The sequence below is a fragment of the Beta vulgaris genome, chromosome 8 (genome assembly GCF_026745355.1).
Source record: "Beta vulgaris subsp. vulgaris cultivar EL10 chromosome 8, EL10.2, whole genome shotgun sequence".
NCBI lineage: Eukaryota > Viridiplantae > Streptophyta > Magnoliopsida > Caryophyllales > Amaranthaceae > Beta > Beta vulgaris.
The window spans coordinates 44,359,794-44,378,056 of NC_079209.1; the positions used below are offsets into that span (position 1 = coordinate 44,359,794).

General features: G+C 35.0%; 2 protein-coding genes across 15 annotated transcripts; one reads left to right on the forward strand and one right to left on the reverse strand.

Annotated features, from left to right (window-relative positions):
* The first annotated feature begins 310 nt into the window (after positions 1-310).
* Positions 311-6,946, forward strand: LOC104884941 (choline monooxygenase, chloroplastic). 3 transcript variants are annotated; one of them, XM_010669648.3, is made up of 10 exons: positions 314-733; positions 2,715-2,760; positions 2,934-3,069; positions 3,680-3,754; positions 3,861-4,064; positions 4,422-4,517; positions 4,704-4,825; positions 4,944-5,037; positions 6,274-6,324; positions 6,449-6,913. In XM_010669648.3, the coding sequence occupies exons 1-10, from the start codon at positions 439-441 to the stop codon at positions 6,584-6,586; spliced, it is 1,257 nt and encodes a 418-aa protein (XP_010667950.2). In that variant the 5' UTR covers positions 314-438; the 3' UTR covers positions 6,587-6,913. The 3 variants fall into 3 exon arrangements, with proteins under 3 accessions (XP_010667952.2, XP_010667951.2, XP_010667950.2); XM_010669649.4 differs by lacking the exon at positions 3,861-4,064 and having other exon boundaries at positions 312-733; positions 6,449-6,946; XM_010669650.4 differs by lacking the exons at positions 4,704-4,825; positions 4,944-5,037 and having other exon boundaries at positions 311-733; positions 6,449-6,946.
* A 2,754-nt stretch (positions 6,947-9,700) lies between these two features.
* LOC104884940 (pentatricopeptide repeat-containing protein At2g03880, mitochondrial) lies at positions 9,701-17,630 on the reverse strand. Of its 12 annotated transcripts, none has more exons than XR_008967158.1 (4): positions 17,364-17,630; positions 16,821-16,957; positions 10,954-13,670; positions 9,701-9,867 (listed from the first exon to the last, which is right to left on the reverse strand). XR_008967158.1 is itself a non-coding variant. In XM_019247717.3 (4 exons), exons 2-4 carry the CDS (start codon positions 16,847-16,849, stop codon positions 11,204-11,206), a joined length of 2,325 nt encoding a protein of 774 aa, XP_019103262.2. In that variant the 5' UTR covers positions 16,850-16,957; positions 17,364-17,630; the 3' UTR covers positions 9,892-11,203. The 12 variants fall into 12 exon arrangements, 7 of the variants coding, with proteins under 7 accessions (XP_019103262.2, XP_048491630.1, XP_048491628.1 ...); XR_002039063.3 differs by lacking the exon at positions 9,701-9,867 and adding an exon at positions 9,892-10,253; XR_002039059.3 differs by lacking the exon at positions 9,701-9,867 and adding an exon at positions 9,892-10,860.
* Between the last annotated feature and the right edge of the window lie 633 nt (positions 17,631-18,263).

An 18,263-nucleotide genomic window follows, 5' to 3' on the forward strand; every position in this document is an offset into this window, starting at 1 on the left:
AGTGATTATAATTAAATTAGATTTAATTATAATTAAGATTAATAAAATAATGATTAAATAGCGATTAACTTGTTGTAACCTGTGTTAGCAGGTGAATGAAAAGCTCTAACCTAAATTTGGCTAAAATGATGTAAAGGTTAGCTTATTTCTGGAATTTCAAAATGTTGGCTTATTTGTGGAACATGGGCCAAAGGTTGGCTTATTTTTGTCAATTTTTCCTAAAAATAATCCAAAGTTGGGGGTATTAAAAGCGGACCGCCCAAAGTTGGGGGTATTTTGATCCATTTTTCCAAAAATAAAAACTTGAAACGAGGTAGATCTACCTGGAGTTATGCGCTTAATTCTTCCTTCGGCCCAACTTATGGAATTTTGTCACTGACAAATGCTTTAAGTTTGAGCTCTCCAACTTAAAGATAAGGCAAAACACTTTGAATCTTGATGTCAGCTGCAAAGTTCAACCGACTTACTCATCATGTCACCTTTCATCTCTTTGATAACAATCTCAAAAGACAAAGATTTCCATTCAATTTCCCAAATTATAAAATTCAGACACCCATTAAACTCAACATTTGTCTATCTTCTTCAAACCAATCAACCCACAAAATTGTGCATGAATTTGATCCCAATATTCCTATAGAAGAAGCTGTTACTCCACCTAGTTCATGGTATTTTGATCCCTCTTTTTATTCCTTTGAGATTGATCATGTCTTCTACAGTGGATGGCGAGTTGTAGGTATTGTATTACTATTACCCGCTTAAATTTTTATTTCACATGATAATATTTTTCTCATTTATAGAGTAAGAATTGGTTTTTTATGTTGATTTTATTAATGATTTCTCTCTAAAATGATAGTTTATATATTGGTAATATTGTTAATATACTAATAAATGATAGTTTATACTTCCTCCATTTCTAAATAAGTGCACTTCTTGTTTTCACATTTGCCAATGCATTATTTTAACTATTAATATCTTCAATTATCGATAAATAAAAATTATAGAAAGTTAATATTAAAAAAAGTTCACATTCAGGCGAATCTAACAAGATCCCACGACTACGTTTTTCCTAAAATGTAAATCACCAAAATTAATTAAAGTTTAAACTATCATTTTAGAGAGAAATCATTACCAGCAAGAGGAATTTGATACCAGCAAGAGGAAGAAATATAGGAAATCAGAGTAACAGTAGACAAATTTTAGCACCTATGTTTCTCATCTCTCTCTATATTAGAAGATTTCATACATTACAATGATATTGAGTACCATAAGGTGTTAATTCTGGTCATATATCAGTTAGAAAAGGGGAACTATATAGCCGTAGATTCAAAATCAGCTCTCTATTCTCTCACTTTCTCAGAAGGTAGGAACTCGGAACAAAAATGAAGATAAAAAAAACTAAACTTGTATCTGTACGTACGCTAGCCGAAGAATGTTGTCAATTTCTTGGTTCATTTCCAAACACTTCACAATTGCAAACTGGACATGTCTGTGAACAATAAAAGAGGTCAACATATCAGAAGGAAGTACCTCAAGCTAAAGGACAATGTACTCAAAGTACTTAGAAGTGTTAAGTTCTGCAGCTCTTGCATTACCTTATTATTGCTGAGCCACTTCCTGCTACATTTGGAATGGTATACATGCTTGCATGGTAAAGTCATCTGTTGGTCCCCTATTTTGTATGTCACCAAGCATATTACGCATCTGCAGACAAGCCCACCATCGATTTTCTGATAGGGTGAATCAGTCGAAAAAAGGAAAGGCAGCAAAATATTCTTGCATTGATATTTGATAGATATCAGTATAACACGCAGACAACATTAAAACACAGTCATGACCACCAAAATTAATTAAAGTTTAAACTGTGAATAGTAAACACTATGCAAATGTTGCACTTATTTAGAAACGGAGGAAGTATATTGGTAATATTGTTAATATACTAAGGTGGTCCTTTTACGAACGAGAGATCAAACTAACTAGAACTTAACTAATTGATTAGTTTTGCTCTTAGCCTCTCATTATACTTTGAATAATGTGAGCTCTATGTTACTTGGACTTTCAAACTAGTGTGATATGAGAGTACAGGTCCAAGTGTGTCCTTTTTTTATTTGTTGAAAATTCCAATGATTTTGGCCTAAATTGAGGTGTCGTGTTAGAGACTTCTCAGAATTTCGGAGCCCTTTACTAGGCATTAAACATGGACCTTATAAGGCTATAAAATCGATCCATAATCACATATTATTAATAACTAATTTAATTTTTTTTATTAAAAATGGTTGAAAAAATGTTTATAAATTCTTCAATGTTATTAGTAAGGAGATACCTTAGATTTAACAAAATAGTAGAGATATACCAAAGATATAACTAAAAATAAGTTACTGAAATATGAAAAATTTTGGATTAACAAATGTATTTTCCATCTTAACTCATAGAACCTAAAAAGTATGAAAGTAAAATATAGGCGGGGCCTCTTAAAATTTAGGATCTGCTCTAATCATGTGTCTGAGACCCTGTCAAGTGTTAGTAGTTAGTACTAGTGTACTAGCCATGTTGGAGTTTTCGGGATTCAAAAGGGTAGTTGAGTTAAAATGAAAGATCCGAGATACATAGTGTGAACTTATGTTGTAGAGTCTTTTATAATACAAGTGCAACCTTCATTTTTCTGTATAAACTTCTGTGTGGCAATAATGTAGTAATCTTTTACTTAATTTTTATAGGATGCATTGATCAGATAAAGAATGTTCATGACTATTTTACTGGCAGGTTCAAGTTTCTCTTCCTTCACTTGTGTTGTGTGTGTGTGTGTGTGTGTGTGTATGTGAGGTTATACAGTTAAATGATTTTCTGACTATTTGGGGAGGCTCTCAGGCGTTTTCATTCATATGATGTTACTCTGGCAAGGCACTAATGATTATATTTAATCAACTGTGCACCAGATTGGGGAATGTGGAATATGTGATTTGTCGAGATGCTCGTGGCGAGATTCATGCTTTTCATAATGTTTGTCGCCATCATGCTTCTGTTCTTGCTTACGGAAGTGGTAGAAAGACTTGTTTAGTATGCCCTTACCATGTGAGTTTCACTCCCTATTCCATTTCTCTAAGGTATTAAAATGTTCGTTTTCTTTTTTTGGCTTCGGTATGGGGGTGTGATGCTTCTTAGTAGTATATGGCAGCTTTTAGCGTTAAACTATAATTACAAACTACATAGGGGTTCTTATACAGATAAACAGGGTTACCTTAGACTAAGACTCACAGCCTGTCACTAACAATCTCTTTCAAATCCGATAAACTCATAAACCACCTTAGACTAAGACTCACAGCCTGTCACTAACAATCTCTTTCAAATCCGATAAACTCATAAAACCTGTTTTTTCAGAAAATCAATGCAAAACTTACCCTCCCTAAGAGCCGCAGTGAGGGTCACGCTCTGCTTTGGTCCACCGCCGTGTTACTCTGTAGAAAGATACACCTGTGTTATTCCAATGGCCCACCCTTGTTTCATGGTAACTCCCCAAAAATAAGGGGGAGGAACAAAGAAAAACAGATCTAGATTTTCATCATGTGCAGCAATTCTATGATATTCATAAGAGTAAAAGGGTTGTTAGACTAATTAAAATTTGCTTATCTGAAATGTTCAAATACTTGTTTTCTAATCAAATAAACTGCATCAAAATTTGTAGGGATGGACATATAGCTTAGATGGTAATCTCCTGAAGGCTCCAAGAATTACAGGAATACAGAATTTTGATCCTAAGGTATGCAGTAATACCAATTAGCTAGCAATCCTGTCTAAATTTGTGGACAATCTATCTTTGTCATGCTTAGATTGATTTTGCCGATTTCTATTAATGTTGTGTATAGGAGTTTGGGCTCAAACCTATAAGTGTTGCGACATGGGGGCCATTTGTTGTTGTGAATTTAAGTGCTTCCAAGGAGGAAGTTGATTGTGGAAGTTTGGAGAATGACTGGCTAGGTAGCTCAGCAGGCCTGCTTAGTGCCAATGGAGTTGACAATTCTCTGAGTTACATTTGTAGACATGAGTACACTTTAGAGTGTAATTGGAAGGTCTGAGCTTACAGTTTGATTTTGATATCATAAATCTCTTTAAATTTTTATTTGATAAAATTATGTCTCGGATTTGAACTCAGAACCTGTTTCGCTTTCTGATTCTGAATCATAAGAAATCATCTCTTGCAAACTATGTTACTTGGATTCAGGTACTTGGCATATGTCCAAGTGTTCGACTAAGATATTTTATGAAACTTACTATGATGTTAGCTTAAAATGAAGTGTCGAAGTGTTGATGATGCGACACGGGTACTTAGGTGAAGTGCAGAGACCGAATAACATAGCTTGCAGATCACCTGTAGTTTGCATTTATTTATATTGTTGTCTAATGCTGGCCTTTTATTCGAGTTTCAGGTGTTCTGTGACAATTATCTAGATGGTGGATATCATGTTCCATATGCCCACAAGAATCTTGCTTCTGGGCTCAACCTTGACTCTTATAGCACTGAAGTACGTTCATTAACTCTCTGATGTATGATTTTACTTCACAATTCACAGGTCTTTCTTCTAAGCCACCCTAAAAGTATCTATAACAATGGAATTTTAACTTGTTTACAAACCAAAAGTTGGACAATTGAACTCTCCTAATGAGCTCTACAGACTACAATCTATCTCATACATAGTTTACTGCATTAGATGTATGAAAAAGTCAGCATTCAAAGATGTGCAAGCTCTTCTACTGAAAACGGAGATGAATTTGACAGACTTGGATCTAAAGCACTATATGCTTTTATATATCCCAACTTCATGATTAACAGGTGGGATTAATCTTCCGCTTCCCTGAAATTGTTGTGGCACCTCTCGTTGCCACTTTTCTTGCATGTTATGGCATCATTGATAGTTTCACCCCCTTTTTGTTCACTGCTAATCTAATAGGTATGGCCCTTGGATGGATACCAACCTTGTTGTTCCTTTGGGACCACGGAAATGCCAAGTGGTGTTTGACTACTTTCTTGACATGTCATTGAAGGTGAGCAAAATATCTCTTAAGGTTCTAAGTAGCTTGTGCCTTTTGCTTATTAAGGAAACTAGTTGTTGGGTCGGGTTATTTACTAAGACAAATTATATTGTTTGGTTGATTTTTTGTCACAAGCATAAGTCGTAGCTTGATGATTGGATGATAACATGCAAAGTAATAGGCCAAGAATTTAATACTCAGAGGCGGATCTAGGATTTTGAATTTGGTGTACTAACTAAACCAATCAATAATAGACAATAATCATAATACACAAATGAGAATAATAGAGAATGATCATTATTCTAGTTATTTATTCTAAATACCTTCACTATATCGATATTTTAATACTATCTCCATTTTTAGTATATTCAATAGATTGACTTTTAACTTATCAAGAGACACAACTTTTACCTTTAATATTTGAATTATGTTACTAAAGTTTATAAGAAGTTGATATAAATTTAGTAAATGTAAATAGAGACAAATCCAAAATTTACATTATGAAATTTATTTTTAAATAAATCTTGGTCATACTTAATATATAAATAGTGTTATAAAGTCAAATAGTTGCATTTTATTTCAAAACGTTATGATAATTAATCGTTATTTTAAAAAATAAAGTCAAAGTCAAAGGTTAAATTAAAAGTGATAGATACTAGAAAAGAAAAGTGGTGAAATATAAAAGAGAATGAGCAAGAAATAAAAAGTAAAATGTAAAATAAAACACAAGTACTAAAGGAAAGTAGAAGAAAAAGAAAGTTGAAGATTGGTATTGGTGTTAGCAGGGAAATCGAACCCGCGTGTAGATTTCCAGATGTATAAGGTGATATTAGGGAGTTGGACCACTGGAGCAAATTCCATTGTCTGATCAAACTGGACAGATACCTCTTTTATCTTTACTGTACACCTGTTCGACGCATAAAAAAATTAGAAACTGAAATTTTTTTGGCCACCCAGGATCCTTAATAGGTCCACGCCTGTTGATACCTCACAAGTCACATAGCACCATTTAAAGCTTGTGGTAGGGAGAAGGGGTACAATGGGCGGGCTACAATCCTTCCCCACACGTCTTCATAATATATGTTGATTTAGGATACCAATCTCTTATAGAGTTGATCGAACTCTGTGGACACATGCACTTTGAAAATTCTGTAGCTTAATAATAGTGATCCTTAGTATACCAAAGGTTGTGTGCTTGTGGTTTTTGTTATGTGCGGCATAAGTTCATCTATCTATTGTTTATTATAGGATGACGAAGCTTTCATCAAGAGAAGCCTAAAAGACAGCGAAGAAGTGCAGGTACATACTTCAGCAAAGAATGTTTTGAGATCTTCTCTCTGCCCTTGTTCCCTTTTAAAGAAAATAGAAGAAATTAAGGGATTTAGAAAAGATTTTCTGACATTAGAGTTGTAACAAACTGCAGATAGAAGATATCATGTTGTGTGAAGGTGTTCAAAGGGGCCTTGAATCACCTGCATATCGAACTGGAAGATATGCGCCAGCTCTCGAGAAAGCGATGCACCATTTTCATTGCTTGCTTTACAGAAACCTGACAGGATAAACTCTTCATTCTTAGGCAAATTGTTGGGCGAGCTGATCAAAGTCAACTATTGTGCCAAGACCCAAAAGGCAAAAGTAATGATTGATCAGACGAATTTGAGGCTTAATGTTCAAGTGCTAGAGTTTGGTTGAACTTCAATGAAATTCTTGACAGTCTATTGCATGAATTATGTATGATAGGAATGGATAATTGGTTTCCTCATAATCTAGTGTATAGTATCGTTTATATATACGTGATATCATATAAGAAGAGTTGAATGTACATCCTTCCAGTGAATAAATACTTATATAGCGCTTTAGTAATGTAAAGAGCAAAGTCTTATTTTAACTTGTTTGTTCTGCACTACTTTTTAAATCTGAACTTACATCTTCTCATAAATTTGATTTGGACTTTCTCTTTCTTATAAAATTCCAACTTGATCTCATTCAAACTTTTTGTTTGAATATCTAAACTTATTTGATATGATCTAAAGTAATAAGCAATGAGGTATCGAGATTTAAACTTGTGTATCTATAGTAGAGTTGGTTGATAATTATGTTGGGACAACTCGATGGAAAGTATCAACATCTTATTTTATTGGAAAAATGGATGAGAATACCCCCAACTTTGGCCCATCCGCTTTTAATACCCCCAACTATGGGTTATTCTTGTATAATCCCAACTATTGGGTAGATACGCCATAAATGCACTATGACCTGAAGGAAACCTATTTAACTGGTAAATAGGCTACGTGTCATGCTTTTATTGGCTTATTATCAATGATTATTTTATTTTTGTATTTTTTTAATCCCACCCTTTCCTCACCCCCACTACCACCCACTACGACCCCCTCACCACCCACTGCTACCTCCTCACCACCCACTGCCACCTCCCTCACCAACCACTACCACCTCCTCACCCCCACTACCACCCACTGCCACTTCCTTCACCACCCATTGCCACCTCCCTCACCGCCACTGCCCCTCCGTCACCCCATTTTTAAAACCTCGTCGGAAACCACCATGGTTGTAATTTATATGCTTGTAATGATGTTCAAAGAATGGTAGTGCTTGTATATTTTCTGCGAGAGATTGGTTCTATTCGAACATGTCATGGTCTCCATGGCAAATCAGCAGGGGTGCATCTAAATTTTTGTTAAACAAATATTTGACATTGTAGATGACTATTTATTTGACTATATTTTGAGAAAATTCTGTTGAAATCTCAAATTCATTACTTATGTATCTCTTGCTTTCAAGGATGGACAGTTTATGAAATACTGAGATATGCTCCACAGCATAACTGGATGCTTATGAAGAACTTCTTAAAACTAATCCAGTATCTGCAATAATGGTGATTAGTGGAGTGCTTATGAAGAACTTCTTAAAACTTCTCCTATGTGGTTTTCTTCTCTCATCTGTTTTGGGTTCTTTCCATAGCACCACACCACCACAACACAACCACCACCCACTACCTCTGACCACATAAAAAACAACAACAACCCAAAGGGGGGGGAGACATGAGCAGCAGCAGTGGTGGCAGACACGTGAACGGAGGAGAGAGAATTACGGGAGGGGCAAGGAAAGGGGGGTTACCGCGAAAATCGAGGGGGAGGGGGAAGGGAGAGGATTGTTGCGGAAATCGACGGGGATGAGGGTTGGGCTGGCGGGAGGGTTGGGCTGGCAGGAGGGCTGTGCGATGGAGGGGAGGGGGGGAAGGTGGCTGAAATTGTGGTGGGTGGGATTTGTGGTGGGAGTAGACATTAAAAAGAGAAAGGAAATAGAAATAAAAGAAATAACCTAGCTAACAGGTTGCAAGTCACCTTGGTGTGTTTATGGCAGACCTCCCCAATAGTTGGGATTATACAGGAATAACCCATAGTTGGGGGTATTAAAAGTGGATGGGCTAAAGTTGGGGGTATTCTCATCCATTTTTCCTATTTTATTTAATGTGAGATGGTCACCTAACACTTGTTCAATGGAAAGATCACAACTTTAACTCATTTAGTCTTCAATTTTATCTTTTGTTGTTTAAGTATAAAGAACTAAATTACCAATTAAGCATAAATACAATCATATTCAAGCATAGGGCTAAACTCTCAACATGTCCTAACCTAATGTTTCGAGTTTCTGACACCGGAAACGACGTGACACACGCGTGACATGCGTTGGAAACATTTTGAAAACATGTCCAGAATGAGGAAACATTTCTTCATATTCCATATTTCTTAGAGCTTGATTCGAAAAAAACTACTTTCTTAGACAGTAATTTTCCATTTCCGTTTATTTGATTAATAAATGGCTGAAATTCCTTTCAAAATAATTAAATAAATGGACGAAATATTTTTTTCGAATGCAAAAATTATTCTCTCAAGAATAGAAGTCATTACCTTTACCAAAGAAGCAATGCTACATGTTCTTTTCTATTTCTTACCTTCCACTTTTATATCACTCATTCATCTCCTCTCCTTCAAATTTCTTGTTTCTTTTTTAGTTTTCTAGTAAGCAACCTAACAATTGAAAACTAATTTAATGATATTTTAGCATTTTTGCTTGAACAGTATCTCACATGGAAAATAATTTTCCAACCAAATAAACACTAGTAAAAAAAACCTAAGTGTTGCGGTCGAAAAGTGCGCTAAATACTTTTCATCAAAGCACTAGTCATACGAGCACTTGCAAATTTTCCAAACGCTGCAAGTTTTAGGAAAATTGGAGCACTTAAGGTCTGTTCTCCATAGCTTATTTTCAGTTCGGTTCAATTCAGTTCAGCTCCAATCAGTTCACTTCAGTTCAGCTTCATTCTTTTATAACCATTTTGTTAAATATTATTATTATGTTGGTATAATTTATTTTACTAATTACTCTTATTATTATTATTATTATTTAAATTTATATCAGTACTATTAAGTATTATTATTATTGTTGTTTCAATATATTATTTTGTTTATTATAGCTTTAATAATTATTATTATTAGGAGGAACATGGTTTAGGTCAAAGCACAAATAAACCCACTTTTTTAGCCATTAAACCAATCAAATCGCGTCAAGACGGTTTATGATGTAATTTTCGCGGTCCAACCCAATCATTATTTTTATTACTAAATATTTTTATATTATTAAATCTAATTATTAAAATAGTAATATTAATTTACATCTTCCTTTTGTTGTGAAATCTGCCAAATATACTTCCCTATAGCAGCCTAATTCCACATAAGACAATCTCTCATCCCCAAACCTCCCGTTTTCTTTGGCTTGCAACATTTTTGCCCAAAAAAAAACTTGATTGCATTTTTCCTTTACCTGATTGAGATACAGACAATTACATACGGAAAAAAGATGAATTCTCATAAATTTTATAATACAATAGACTAAAAAAAACTACATTCTCAATAATACGCCTATAAGAACAAAATCAAGCATACTGGGTGACTCTTTTACACTCAAGTTAGGATGATAGTTTTACCAATACACTGGTAAATCCTCAACAAAATTTGTTCATCATCTCTTTTACGCTCGTCTTTTGTAGCATTTTTAGCTTCTCAAGCTTTTGTAGCATTCTTAGCTTCTTTCACAGGGGGTGAAAGTTCCTCAGATTATTACAACGAACGGGAAGTTTACACACACCTTATGGGATTGCAACTCACGAAGGGAGCTCTGGTGACAGCTATATTAACCGTTGGAAGCTCCTGAGGATGCATCATCAGAATGTAAAGCCACTAACTATTTCAATATTTCAGCACTTGTTTGTATCAATAAATTGCACCAGTCTACATGAAAAAGAAAAAAAAGAACATCTACATAGAATTGAAAACAAAAAAGCTCTCAAGAATTATTTTTGCAGATAATGAGTGTCTCTCTAATGGCAAAAGAACCATTAAATGTAAAAGAATGAAAGATACGACCACAAGAGCAACATAGATTGTTGAAGAAATCTAGCAAGAAAAAAGATATCATTGTCAAGAATCACCTTTGTGGTAGCCTGGTGTTCAACATGGCAGACGTAGTCTACAGAAGTATGCCAGTAACAATAAACACATTGTATAATAAGTAACAAACATGGAGGAATGCCACCCAGAACGCATAAAAGCAACTTTGTTTGGGCTGAGGAATTAAAGTATGATAAAAGCCTAGGCTACACTGTAATCCCAATCAAAGGTTACCTTTTCCAGAAGAGGGAAAGCCCTTTTAAGGATTATGGTACTATAATGAGAATTTCAAACAGGGACAGCTTTACTAGACAGTTTATCCTAAAGCAATCAGAAGATATATGCACCACAGAAATTAGTAGTCCTCCTGGAAGAAAAGTACAAACAGTATAATAAAGCCTCTCAATCTTTGAGCTGAACCATAATGACTAATGCGAGAGAATGAAATCATATACCTCACCTTCTAACTTCATATAAATATGGCGCATCCTATAGTTGACTTTGTAGTGCCTAGGCTTTCATCCATATATAGAAGCCTGGCATTGTTTGACCTGCACTTTGCATCAGCAAAAAAGTTTTGAAAATCTCTTACACCCACAACCAAGATGATTGCAGGCAGTTCAAGCAAGACATTCCAGTACAGAAGCAGTCTGCCCTGAAAAGGATTCAATTTCGAGGAGAAAGAGTTTGGCTATAGAGCAGATGTACATCTACCAATAATCATTACAGGAACATGTTCCTCCTTTAAAATGATGGAAACGGTTTGTATCTCTTAATATAATATACCGCTTGAAAACTTCCGATATAAATTTCATAGCAGTATGGCAATCCCCACATACTCTTATGTTTTTGAAAATTCGGACAGGCAACCCAGGAGGTAAGACAAGAAGTGCAAATGCAACTGCCAGCTTTTCACTGTGATAGACAAGACCAAGTTCCTTGCCCTTCTCATCTGTGTCATGGAGAGAAAAATTTGTGTCTGGTACATATCCAGCCTTTTTAATTAGCTTAATAATCTCATGAACCTTTGAGTAAATCTCGACAATTTGTGGGTGACTTCTATCAGCAGATACAAAGGTGTGCACTTTACCTTCCATCTCAATCCAACTACAACCACGCTCCTTATTGATAGCTTTTGATCTCATCAATCTTCGAACTTTTGCAGCTTCTATCCATCTGCCAGCTGCAGAGTATATATTAGCAAGCAAAATATAAGGAACAGCATTCTGCGGTTCCAATTTAAAGAGGTTCTTTGCTGCTCTCTCTGCCAAGTCTGCGTTACTATGTACTCTACATGCAGCAAGTAATGCCTTCCATATGCTCGCATCTGGTGGCACTTCCATCTGATTTAGCATTATCTTGACTTCTGCCCAATGCCCAGATCGCCCTAGCAGGTCAATCATGCATCCATAGTGCTGTGGGCCTGGTTTTATACCATAGATCTTATCCATGGATTCAAAATAGTATTTACCTTTGTCAACTAGTCCAGCGTGGCTACAAGCAAACAATAAGCCAAGAAATGACACTGAATCAGGTATGATCCCACTTCCTAGCATCTTCTCGTGGAACTTTATTGAGTCCATTGCCCGACCGTTCTGTGCATAGCCAACAATAATTGCTGTCCAAGAAATCAGATCTCGCATTTGCATTGAATCAAAGACGCAAAATGCTTCTTCTATGCATCCACATTTTCCATACAAAGCAAGAAGGGAATTGTTAAGTAATAAGGATGACATAAAGCCTGCTTTGATGAAGGTTGCATGTACCTGCTGCCCTAAATCCAGAACAGTTAGTTCAGCACAGGCACCTAATATGCTAGAGCACAACACTTCATCCAGATATACCCCTGCCAGTCTCATGACACAGAATAATTTTATTGCTTCTTCATTGCAACCATTACAAGAATAGCTCGAGATGAGGGAAGTCCACGACACAATGTCCTTGTCAGACAATTCATTAAAGATTTTACTCGCGCAGTCTAAATTTCCTTGTTTACCATACAAGTCAACTAGAGCATTGCTCACATGATTGTAACACGCATATCCAGTTTTGACAGCTAAGCAGTGGATAGACCTTGCAACCTGAACACTAGATTTGGATGCAAAGTTTTTCATAATGATAGGAAGAGTAAACGCGTCAATATTCATACCTCGAGAATGCATCATCTTAAAGTACGACAATGCTTCTTCTGCAAATCCTTCTCTTACACAGCCAGCTATCATGGAATTCCAAGCAATCACATTGTCAACTTCCAAACTTTCAAGAATATAACTTGCCTTATCCAAATTCCCACACTTTGCATACATATCAAGCAAAGAACTTTGAACATATATATTATCCCCTAAGCCACACTTAATTAACCAACAATGTACTTGTTGCCCAAATTCCAGAGCCTGAATGGAGGTACAAGCAGTCAAAATGCTAGAAAAAGCGAACTGATTGGATTTCATTCCTTCTAAGTGCATGTCTCGGAAGCACTCAATTGCTTTATGCCCATGTCCGTTCTGAGAGTAACCTGTGAGCATGGCAGTCCAAAAAACATGATTTTTCATGCCAGGAAATGTCTGGAAAACACATTCAGCTTCTAAGATGCAACAGTACTTGGCATACATATCCACAAGGGAAGTAACTACAAAGATATTAACATCCAACTGAGTTTTTACAGCATAAGAATGGAGCTGTTTACCCTGAAGGAGATACCCCGATTTTGAAAATGATCCAAGAATACTAGCCACAGTGAACTCTGTGGGTTTGAAGCCACCATATTGCATTTGCCAAAACAACTCGAACGCATTGTTTCCATACCCATGTCGACAATACCCGGATATTAAAGCATTCCAAGTGATGGAACTCTTATATGGGGACTCATTAAAGATCTTTCTAGCTTCACTAAACCTACTTGCACTGGCATACCCAGAAATAATAATATTCCAGCTAAACTCATCCCGTTCAGGCATTGCATCGAATAATTGGCGAGCTTCATCGAGTTCACCGGATTTCGACAGTTTGCTAAGACATTGATTATTCTCTATCTTAGAACGAGTGACCCTACTAGAAGCAGCTATATTATGAACACTATGAAGCAGTCTCCAATATTTAGCTCGGAAAACTTTCAGAGGATTTGGCTTTGTACTGCAAAGCATAACCCCATAAACTTTTTCCACCCCCAACAATTTTCTGATACAAATAAATGGATAAAAATAACTCAAATACTATACAACATCAGAAAGACACTGACTGAAACATGCAGATAACACCAAATAGTTGATCATCATACTTATAAACAAAACGAAGCAACATAAAACAAGAAAATTCCTCTATAAAACAAAATAACATTTGCGAATGTCAGTTATTAGATGTAAGGGTGAAAATCATGTAATGTCCAAATTTGAATGGCAACCAACTAATTAGTAGATAAATCTACAATGTTCGAAAATATCAAGAATAGAATATCTACCTTAAATTAAACAAAACCCAAATATTAGAAGAGAAAATCAGGAAACAAGAATGAAGGTGAAATAAATTACCAAGGAAAACACAAAGTTATGTGTTTTTAACAGCGGCGGAGGTGGGTCTTTTGCTGCACAAATTTGTAAGTGGTCTCTCAACTCTCAAGACGACACGACCACATAGAATTGAACATCATGTTCCTAAAACGCAGAAAATTAAAAACAAAACGCTGATGCAGGAATTGTCGGTAAAAACTACATTACAAAAATATTTACATGGTAGCCTCCTAATTTCAATTTTCCATTTTAATGGCGTACCAAAAAAAATTTACACCAAGTGAAATCATAATTTAAGCAATTATAGTTAGCTTAATCTACTTAAAACCTGACTAATCATCCAATTAAAAGTGAATTTACTAACCTGCCTCTTAGTTAATTTGTGCTAGTGTGGAGACATATTGGTTTAAAAATTTTGAAACCTATATTTTTATAATATGACGTGGAGGGATTTTCAATTAACATAAGTGCTATATACAGCAAAAAAAAAGGCTAAATACAACATCTAATATTATATCTAACTTAACTATGGTTAATTATAATTTTGTTTTAATAATTAAAAACAAACGACAAACGCAGGGCTTCTTGTTTTTTCGAAACAGAAGAGTTCTGTTTGCAGGGAATTCACGCCACTCTTCTAATTTTGTTTGCAGGTGAGAATTAAAGTAATAGCAACCTGCACTTGGAAATCTTAGCGTGAAGCTCACTGCTCACCCCCACTGACAAGCTCCATAGCTAAAAAAATAAAAGAATTGGATGGCCATCATCTGTTAATCTCTTTGGATGGCCAAACACCAAGAATCAGTAACAAATGATCAAGTAGTATTCTTGTATTAAGTCCATCGAGAGAATGCGTGAGATTTTTATCTAGTGTCGTTCTTTCTAGATGGGCGTTGTGCCTGTAATTTCAGCTGTCAATTGTAATGTAAACTAAATCATATATGTATGTATTTTACCCTTCATATTCAATGAAAGAATCCCAGCCCCATCATTATCATAAAAAAATATGCAGCGAAAAGTTAGAAAAAAATATTCATTTATCTTGTTTTTTCTTCTCATCTTTTTAGTTGAGATCAAAATGCACGATATAGATTTGTAAAGAAACTTATCCTTTATACTGGTTACTTATATGTTAAATTTCATAATTTAATTTCACAGCTATTAAGCAAAATTGAGAATTTTCAGTTACCACAAACACTTTTACTTTTACCACGTTAATACTCTCTAGTCGCTGCAACTATGGAGGTCGCTTTAATAAATAATAATACCAACAGTTCGGTGAGTACTCATATTGCTTAAATTTTAAATTATTGTCATATTATTCAAAGTATTAGGTCATATTTTATATTTTTCAGACTGCAATTATATGTACTATAATGGGGAATGAGATCCCATATAAGGGGGTCATTTGTTATAGATGTCCCCCCTAAAGAGGGGTCATTTATCATAGATGACCCCCCTTTTATTTGATTCTTTACTTATATTATAAAGGTTTTAGAGTTAATATTGCAACTTATGTATGTTTGACATGGTAAATGATATGATAATTTTAATTCACTGGTTACTAACTAAAAAAGGTTAGTAAATAAATAGGAGTCATTTTTAGAAATTACACCTAATAATCTTTGACTTATTGATTTTCATACAATATTTGGAGTACAACCGTGTGTTAATCAATTTCAACTTTGTAAAGATCAGTTGCGATAGATGACACCCCTAACAGTATGATCATTTTGCTTATTAAATATTGACCGAAGGTGATTTACATGTTCACTCAGCAGACACTAGTCATTATTTTAAAACCGATCAAAGTTTTAAGAATCGTCAAGAGTTGGAGGAATGGGTGAGAGAAATCGGAAAGGAGTGTAAGATTTGGTTTTATGTGCAGAATTCTTTTAGCAACCGTGTGTATTTGAGATGTGAAAGAGGTGGTCCTTATAGAAGATTTATATCTTTGAAAGAGAATCGTAATAGGAGGAAAGGAACGGGAACAAAAAAAAATCATTGTCCTTTTCAAGTTGTGGGTGCTCAAGTAGAGGAAGGTATTTGGAAGGTTTTTGTGAATGAATGGAGGAGCAAACACAACCACAAAGTAGGTAAGTATAATAAGTGGCATACTTGGGTTGCAAAATTAACGAGAGAAGAATTTGGAAAAATTGGCACGTATCGTCAATCTGATTTACCATCATATTTATAATTAAAAAGAAGTAAATGTTTCTCAAGTCTTATTGCACATAATAATATGCTCACAACCATGTAGGACACTGTTCGTTCCATACAAATTATAACACTTCCTTAATGACAACCAATCAATATATGTTTGACAAAGAAAGAATACCCTGCTTAATAAAATCAACATCTAATTTCACAAATAAAAAATCAACATCTTAATATTTGGGAAAAAAAGTGCGACCACCCAGATGATATTCTAGTGGGTTCCTTTGATCAATTTATACAAGTAGTGTAGATAACATAAAGAACGAAAACTCAATGTGCTATATACATCAAGTTCAGAGCAAGAAAGCTTAAAAAAACCAAGAAAAATATGAACTGGGCAAATTTCAAGTTCAGATTACAAGTTCAGAAGACACATACAAGTAGTGTAAAATGTATACAAGTGGTGTAGCATCATGTATTATCCTGCCTATGATGGGATTTTGGGAGGTTCTTTTGATTGTTACTTGGCAACCATAAATGTAGAGGCTGTTGTCCCTCTAGGAGCATGAAAAGATTACAAAGTGAGACTCGTATAAGAACAAAAATAAAAACTACTGAAAAGTCAGATTGGAAAGAAAACTGACTCTACAGTATAAAACCAAACCTTGCGTTGGTATAGCCATTGTCATTCATGTTGCCTCTCGTGGTCTCATCCTGATCATTTAGTTTATTGCCGGTGTTCAGGTTATGCCTTTCCAGTGCATTGCTGATGGTCTTAAGTTGGGAAGGTTTCGCTATAATCTGCTAGTTCAAGTGTATATTATTGTTCGTTGTACTAATTAGTTTCGGTGTTTGTGAAATAGCATTGAAAATTTCTTCTCCTTTCATCATTTATGCATTTTAGCAGTGAAATAGCAGTGGAAATTTCTCCAACTTTCAAGTTTCAGAATTCAGAAACATTGGTAAATTGCAAGTTTCAGAATTCAGAAGTTTGTAGTTGCTGTAAATGCAAATAAATGGTTTCAGTAAACAAACAATAAAACATGCTCTAATTCAGTAGGTAATTCAGCAAAAATACTCTATTTCAATAGTATAAGTTCTCTTCAAACAAACAATCACCAAAAATCTCAATCAAAGAACATCCAATTCAAGAATCAAATCAAATCTACAAGAACTATATAATTAAAGATTATTTCAAGAAAATTACCTTAGGTGGTGGATGCTCCCGCCGATGAGCAGTTGCCGACGAAATAAACGACGGTGGTCGACGCGTCGCACGGGAAGTAAAAGGATGATGGTGGTCGTCGCGTCGCACGAAGAGGAAGGTGGGTCGTCGCGTGGGTCAGCGTGGCACCACTGTCGTCTCGCGAACGCTGCTGCAGATTCGCAGGTGAGGAGGAGTGGTGGAGATGTCGGTCTTGGCGTGAGGGTGAGGGTGAGGGTGGGTAATTTGTTTTAGGTGGGTTAAATTTTAGAAAGGGTAGGTTAGTCTTTTAATAGGTTTGATGTATTTAGCTTTTTTTTTCTGTATATAAAACTATCCTATATAAATGATAGCCATTTTTGCAATTAAATAAAGTAATTATGTTTTTCAATAAATAATAAAAAAAATGAAAATTTTATGTTGTTTTCTGGAAATAGTAGTATAAAATTTGTTATTTTTTTTTTTGAAAAAGGAAAGAAACAACTAAGGTGGATCTCAAGATTCGGGCCACCCTAAAGTATCCTTGCGCATGATTACTGCAAAAGGGAAGTCAGGAACATTAAACGTGGTAAGATTAGTCGTTGTATACAATTTGTTATTAATATTGTAGAACGAATGATAAATGGTGTAAATATAATTAATATTGTTATTACAAATGGTTTAAGTTTGGTCATGGCATAAACAATATTATGTTCCTCCTGGAGTAAAATTGGGTAAAGCTCGTAACACACCGCATCCGAAAAAATAATATAAATTACTTATTTTATTTAAAATATGTTTTGTTTAGGTATTAGATATTCAGATGTATATCTATAATCTTGTTTTATAAAGAAATATATTTACTAATTTCTCGTTTTATTATACTTGAAAATCCTTGAATAAATCTTAACACACTTTGAGTTA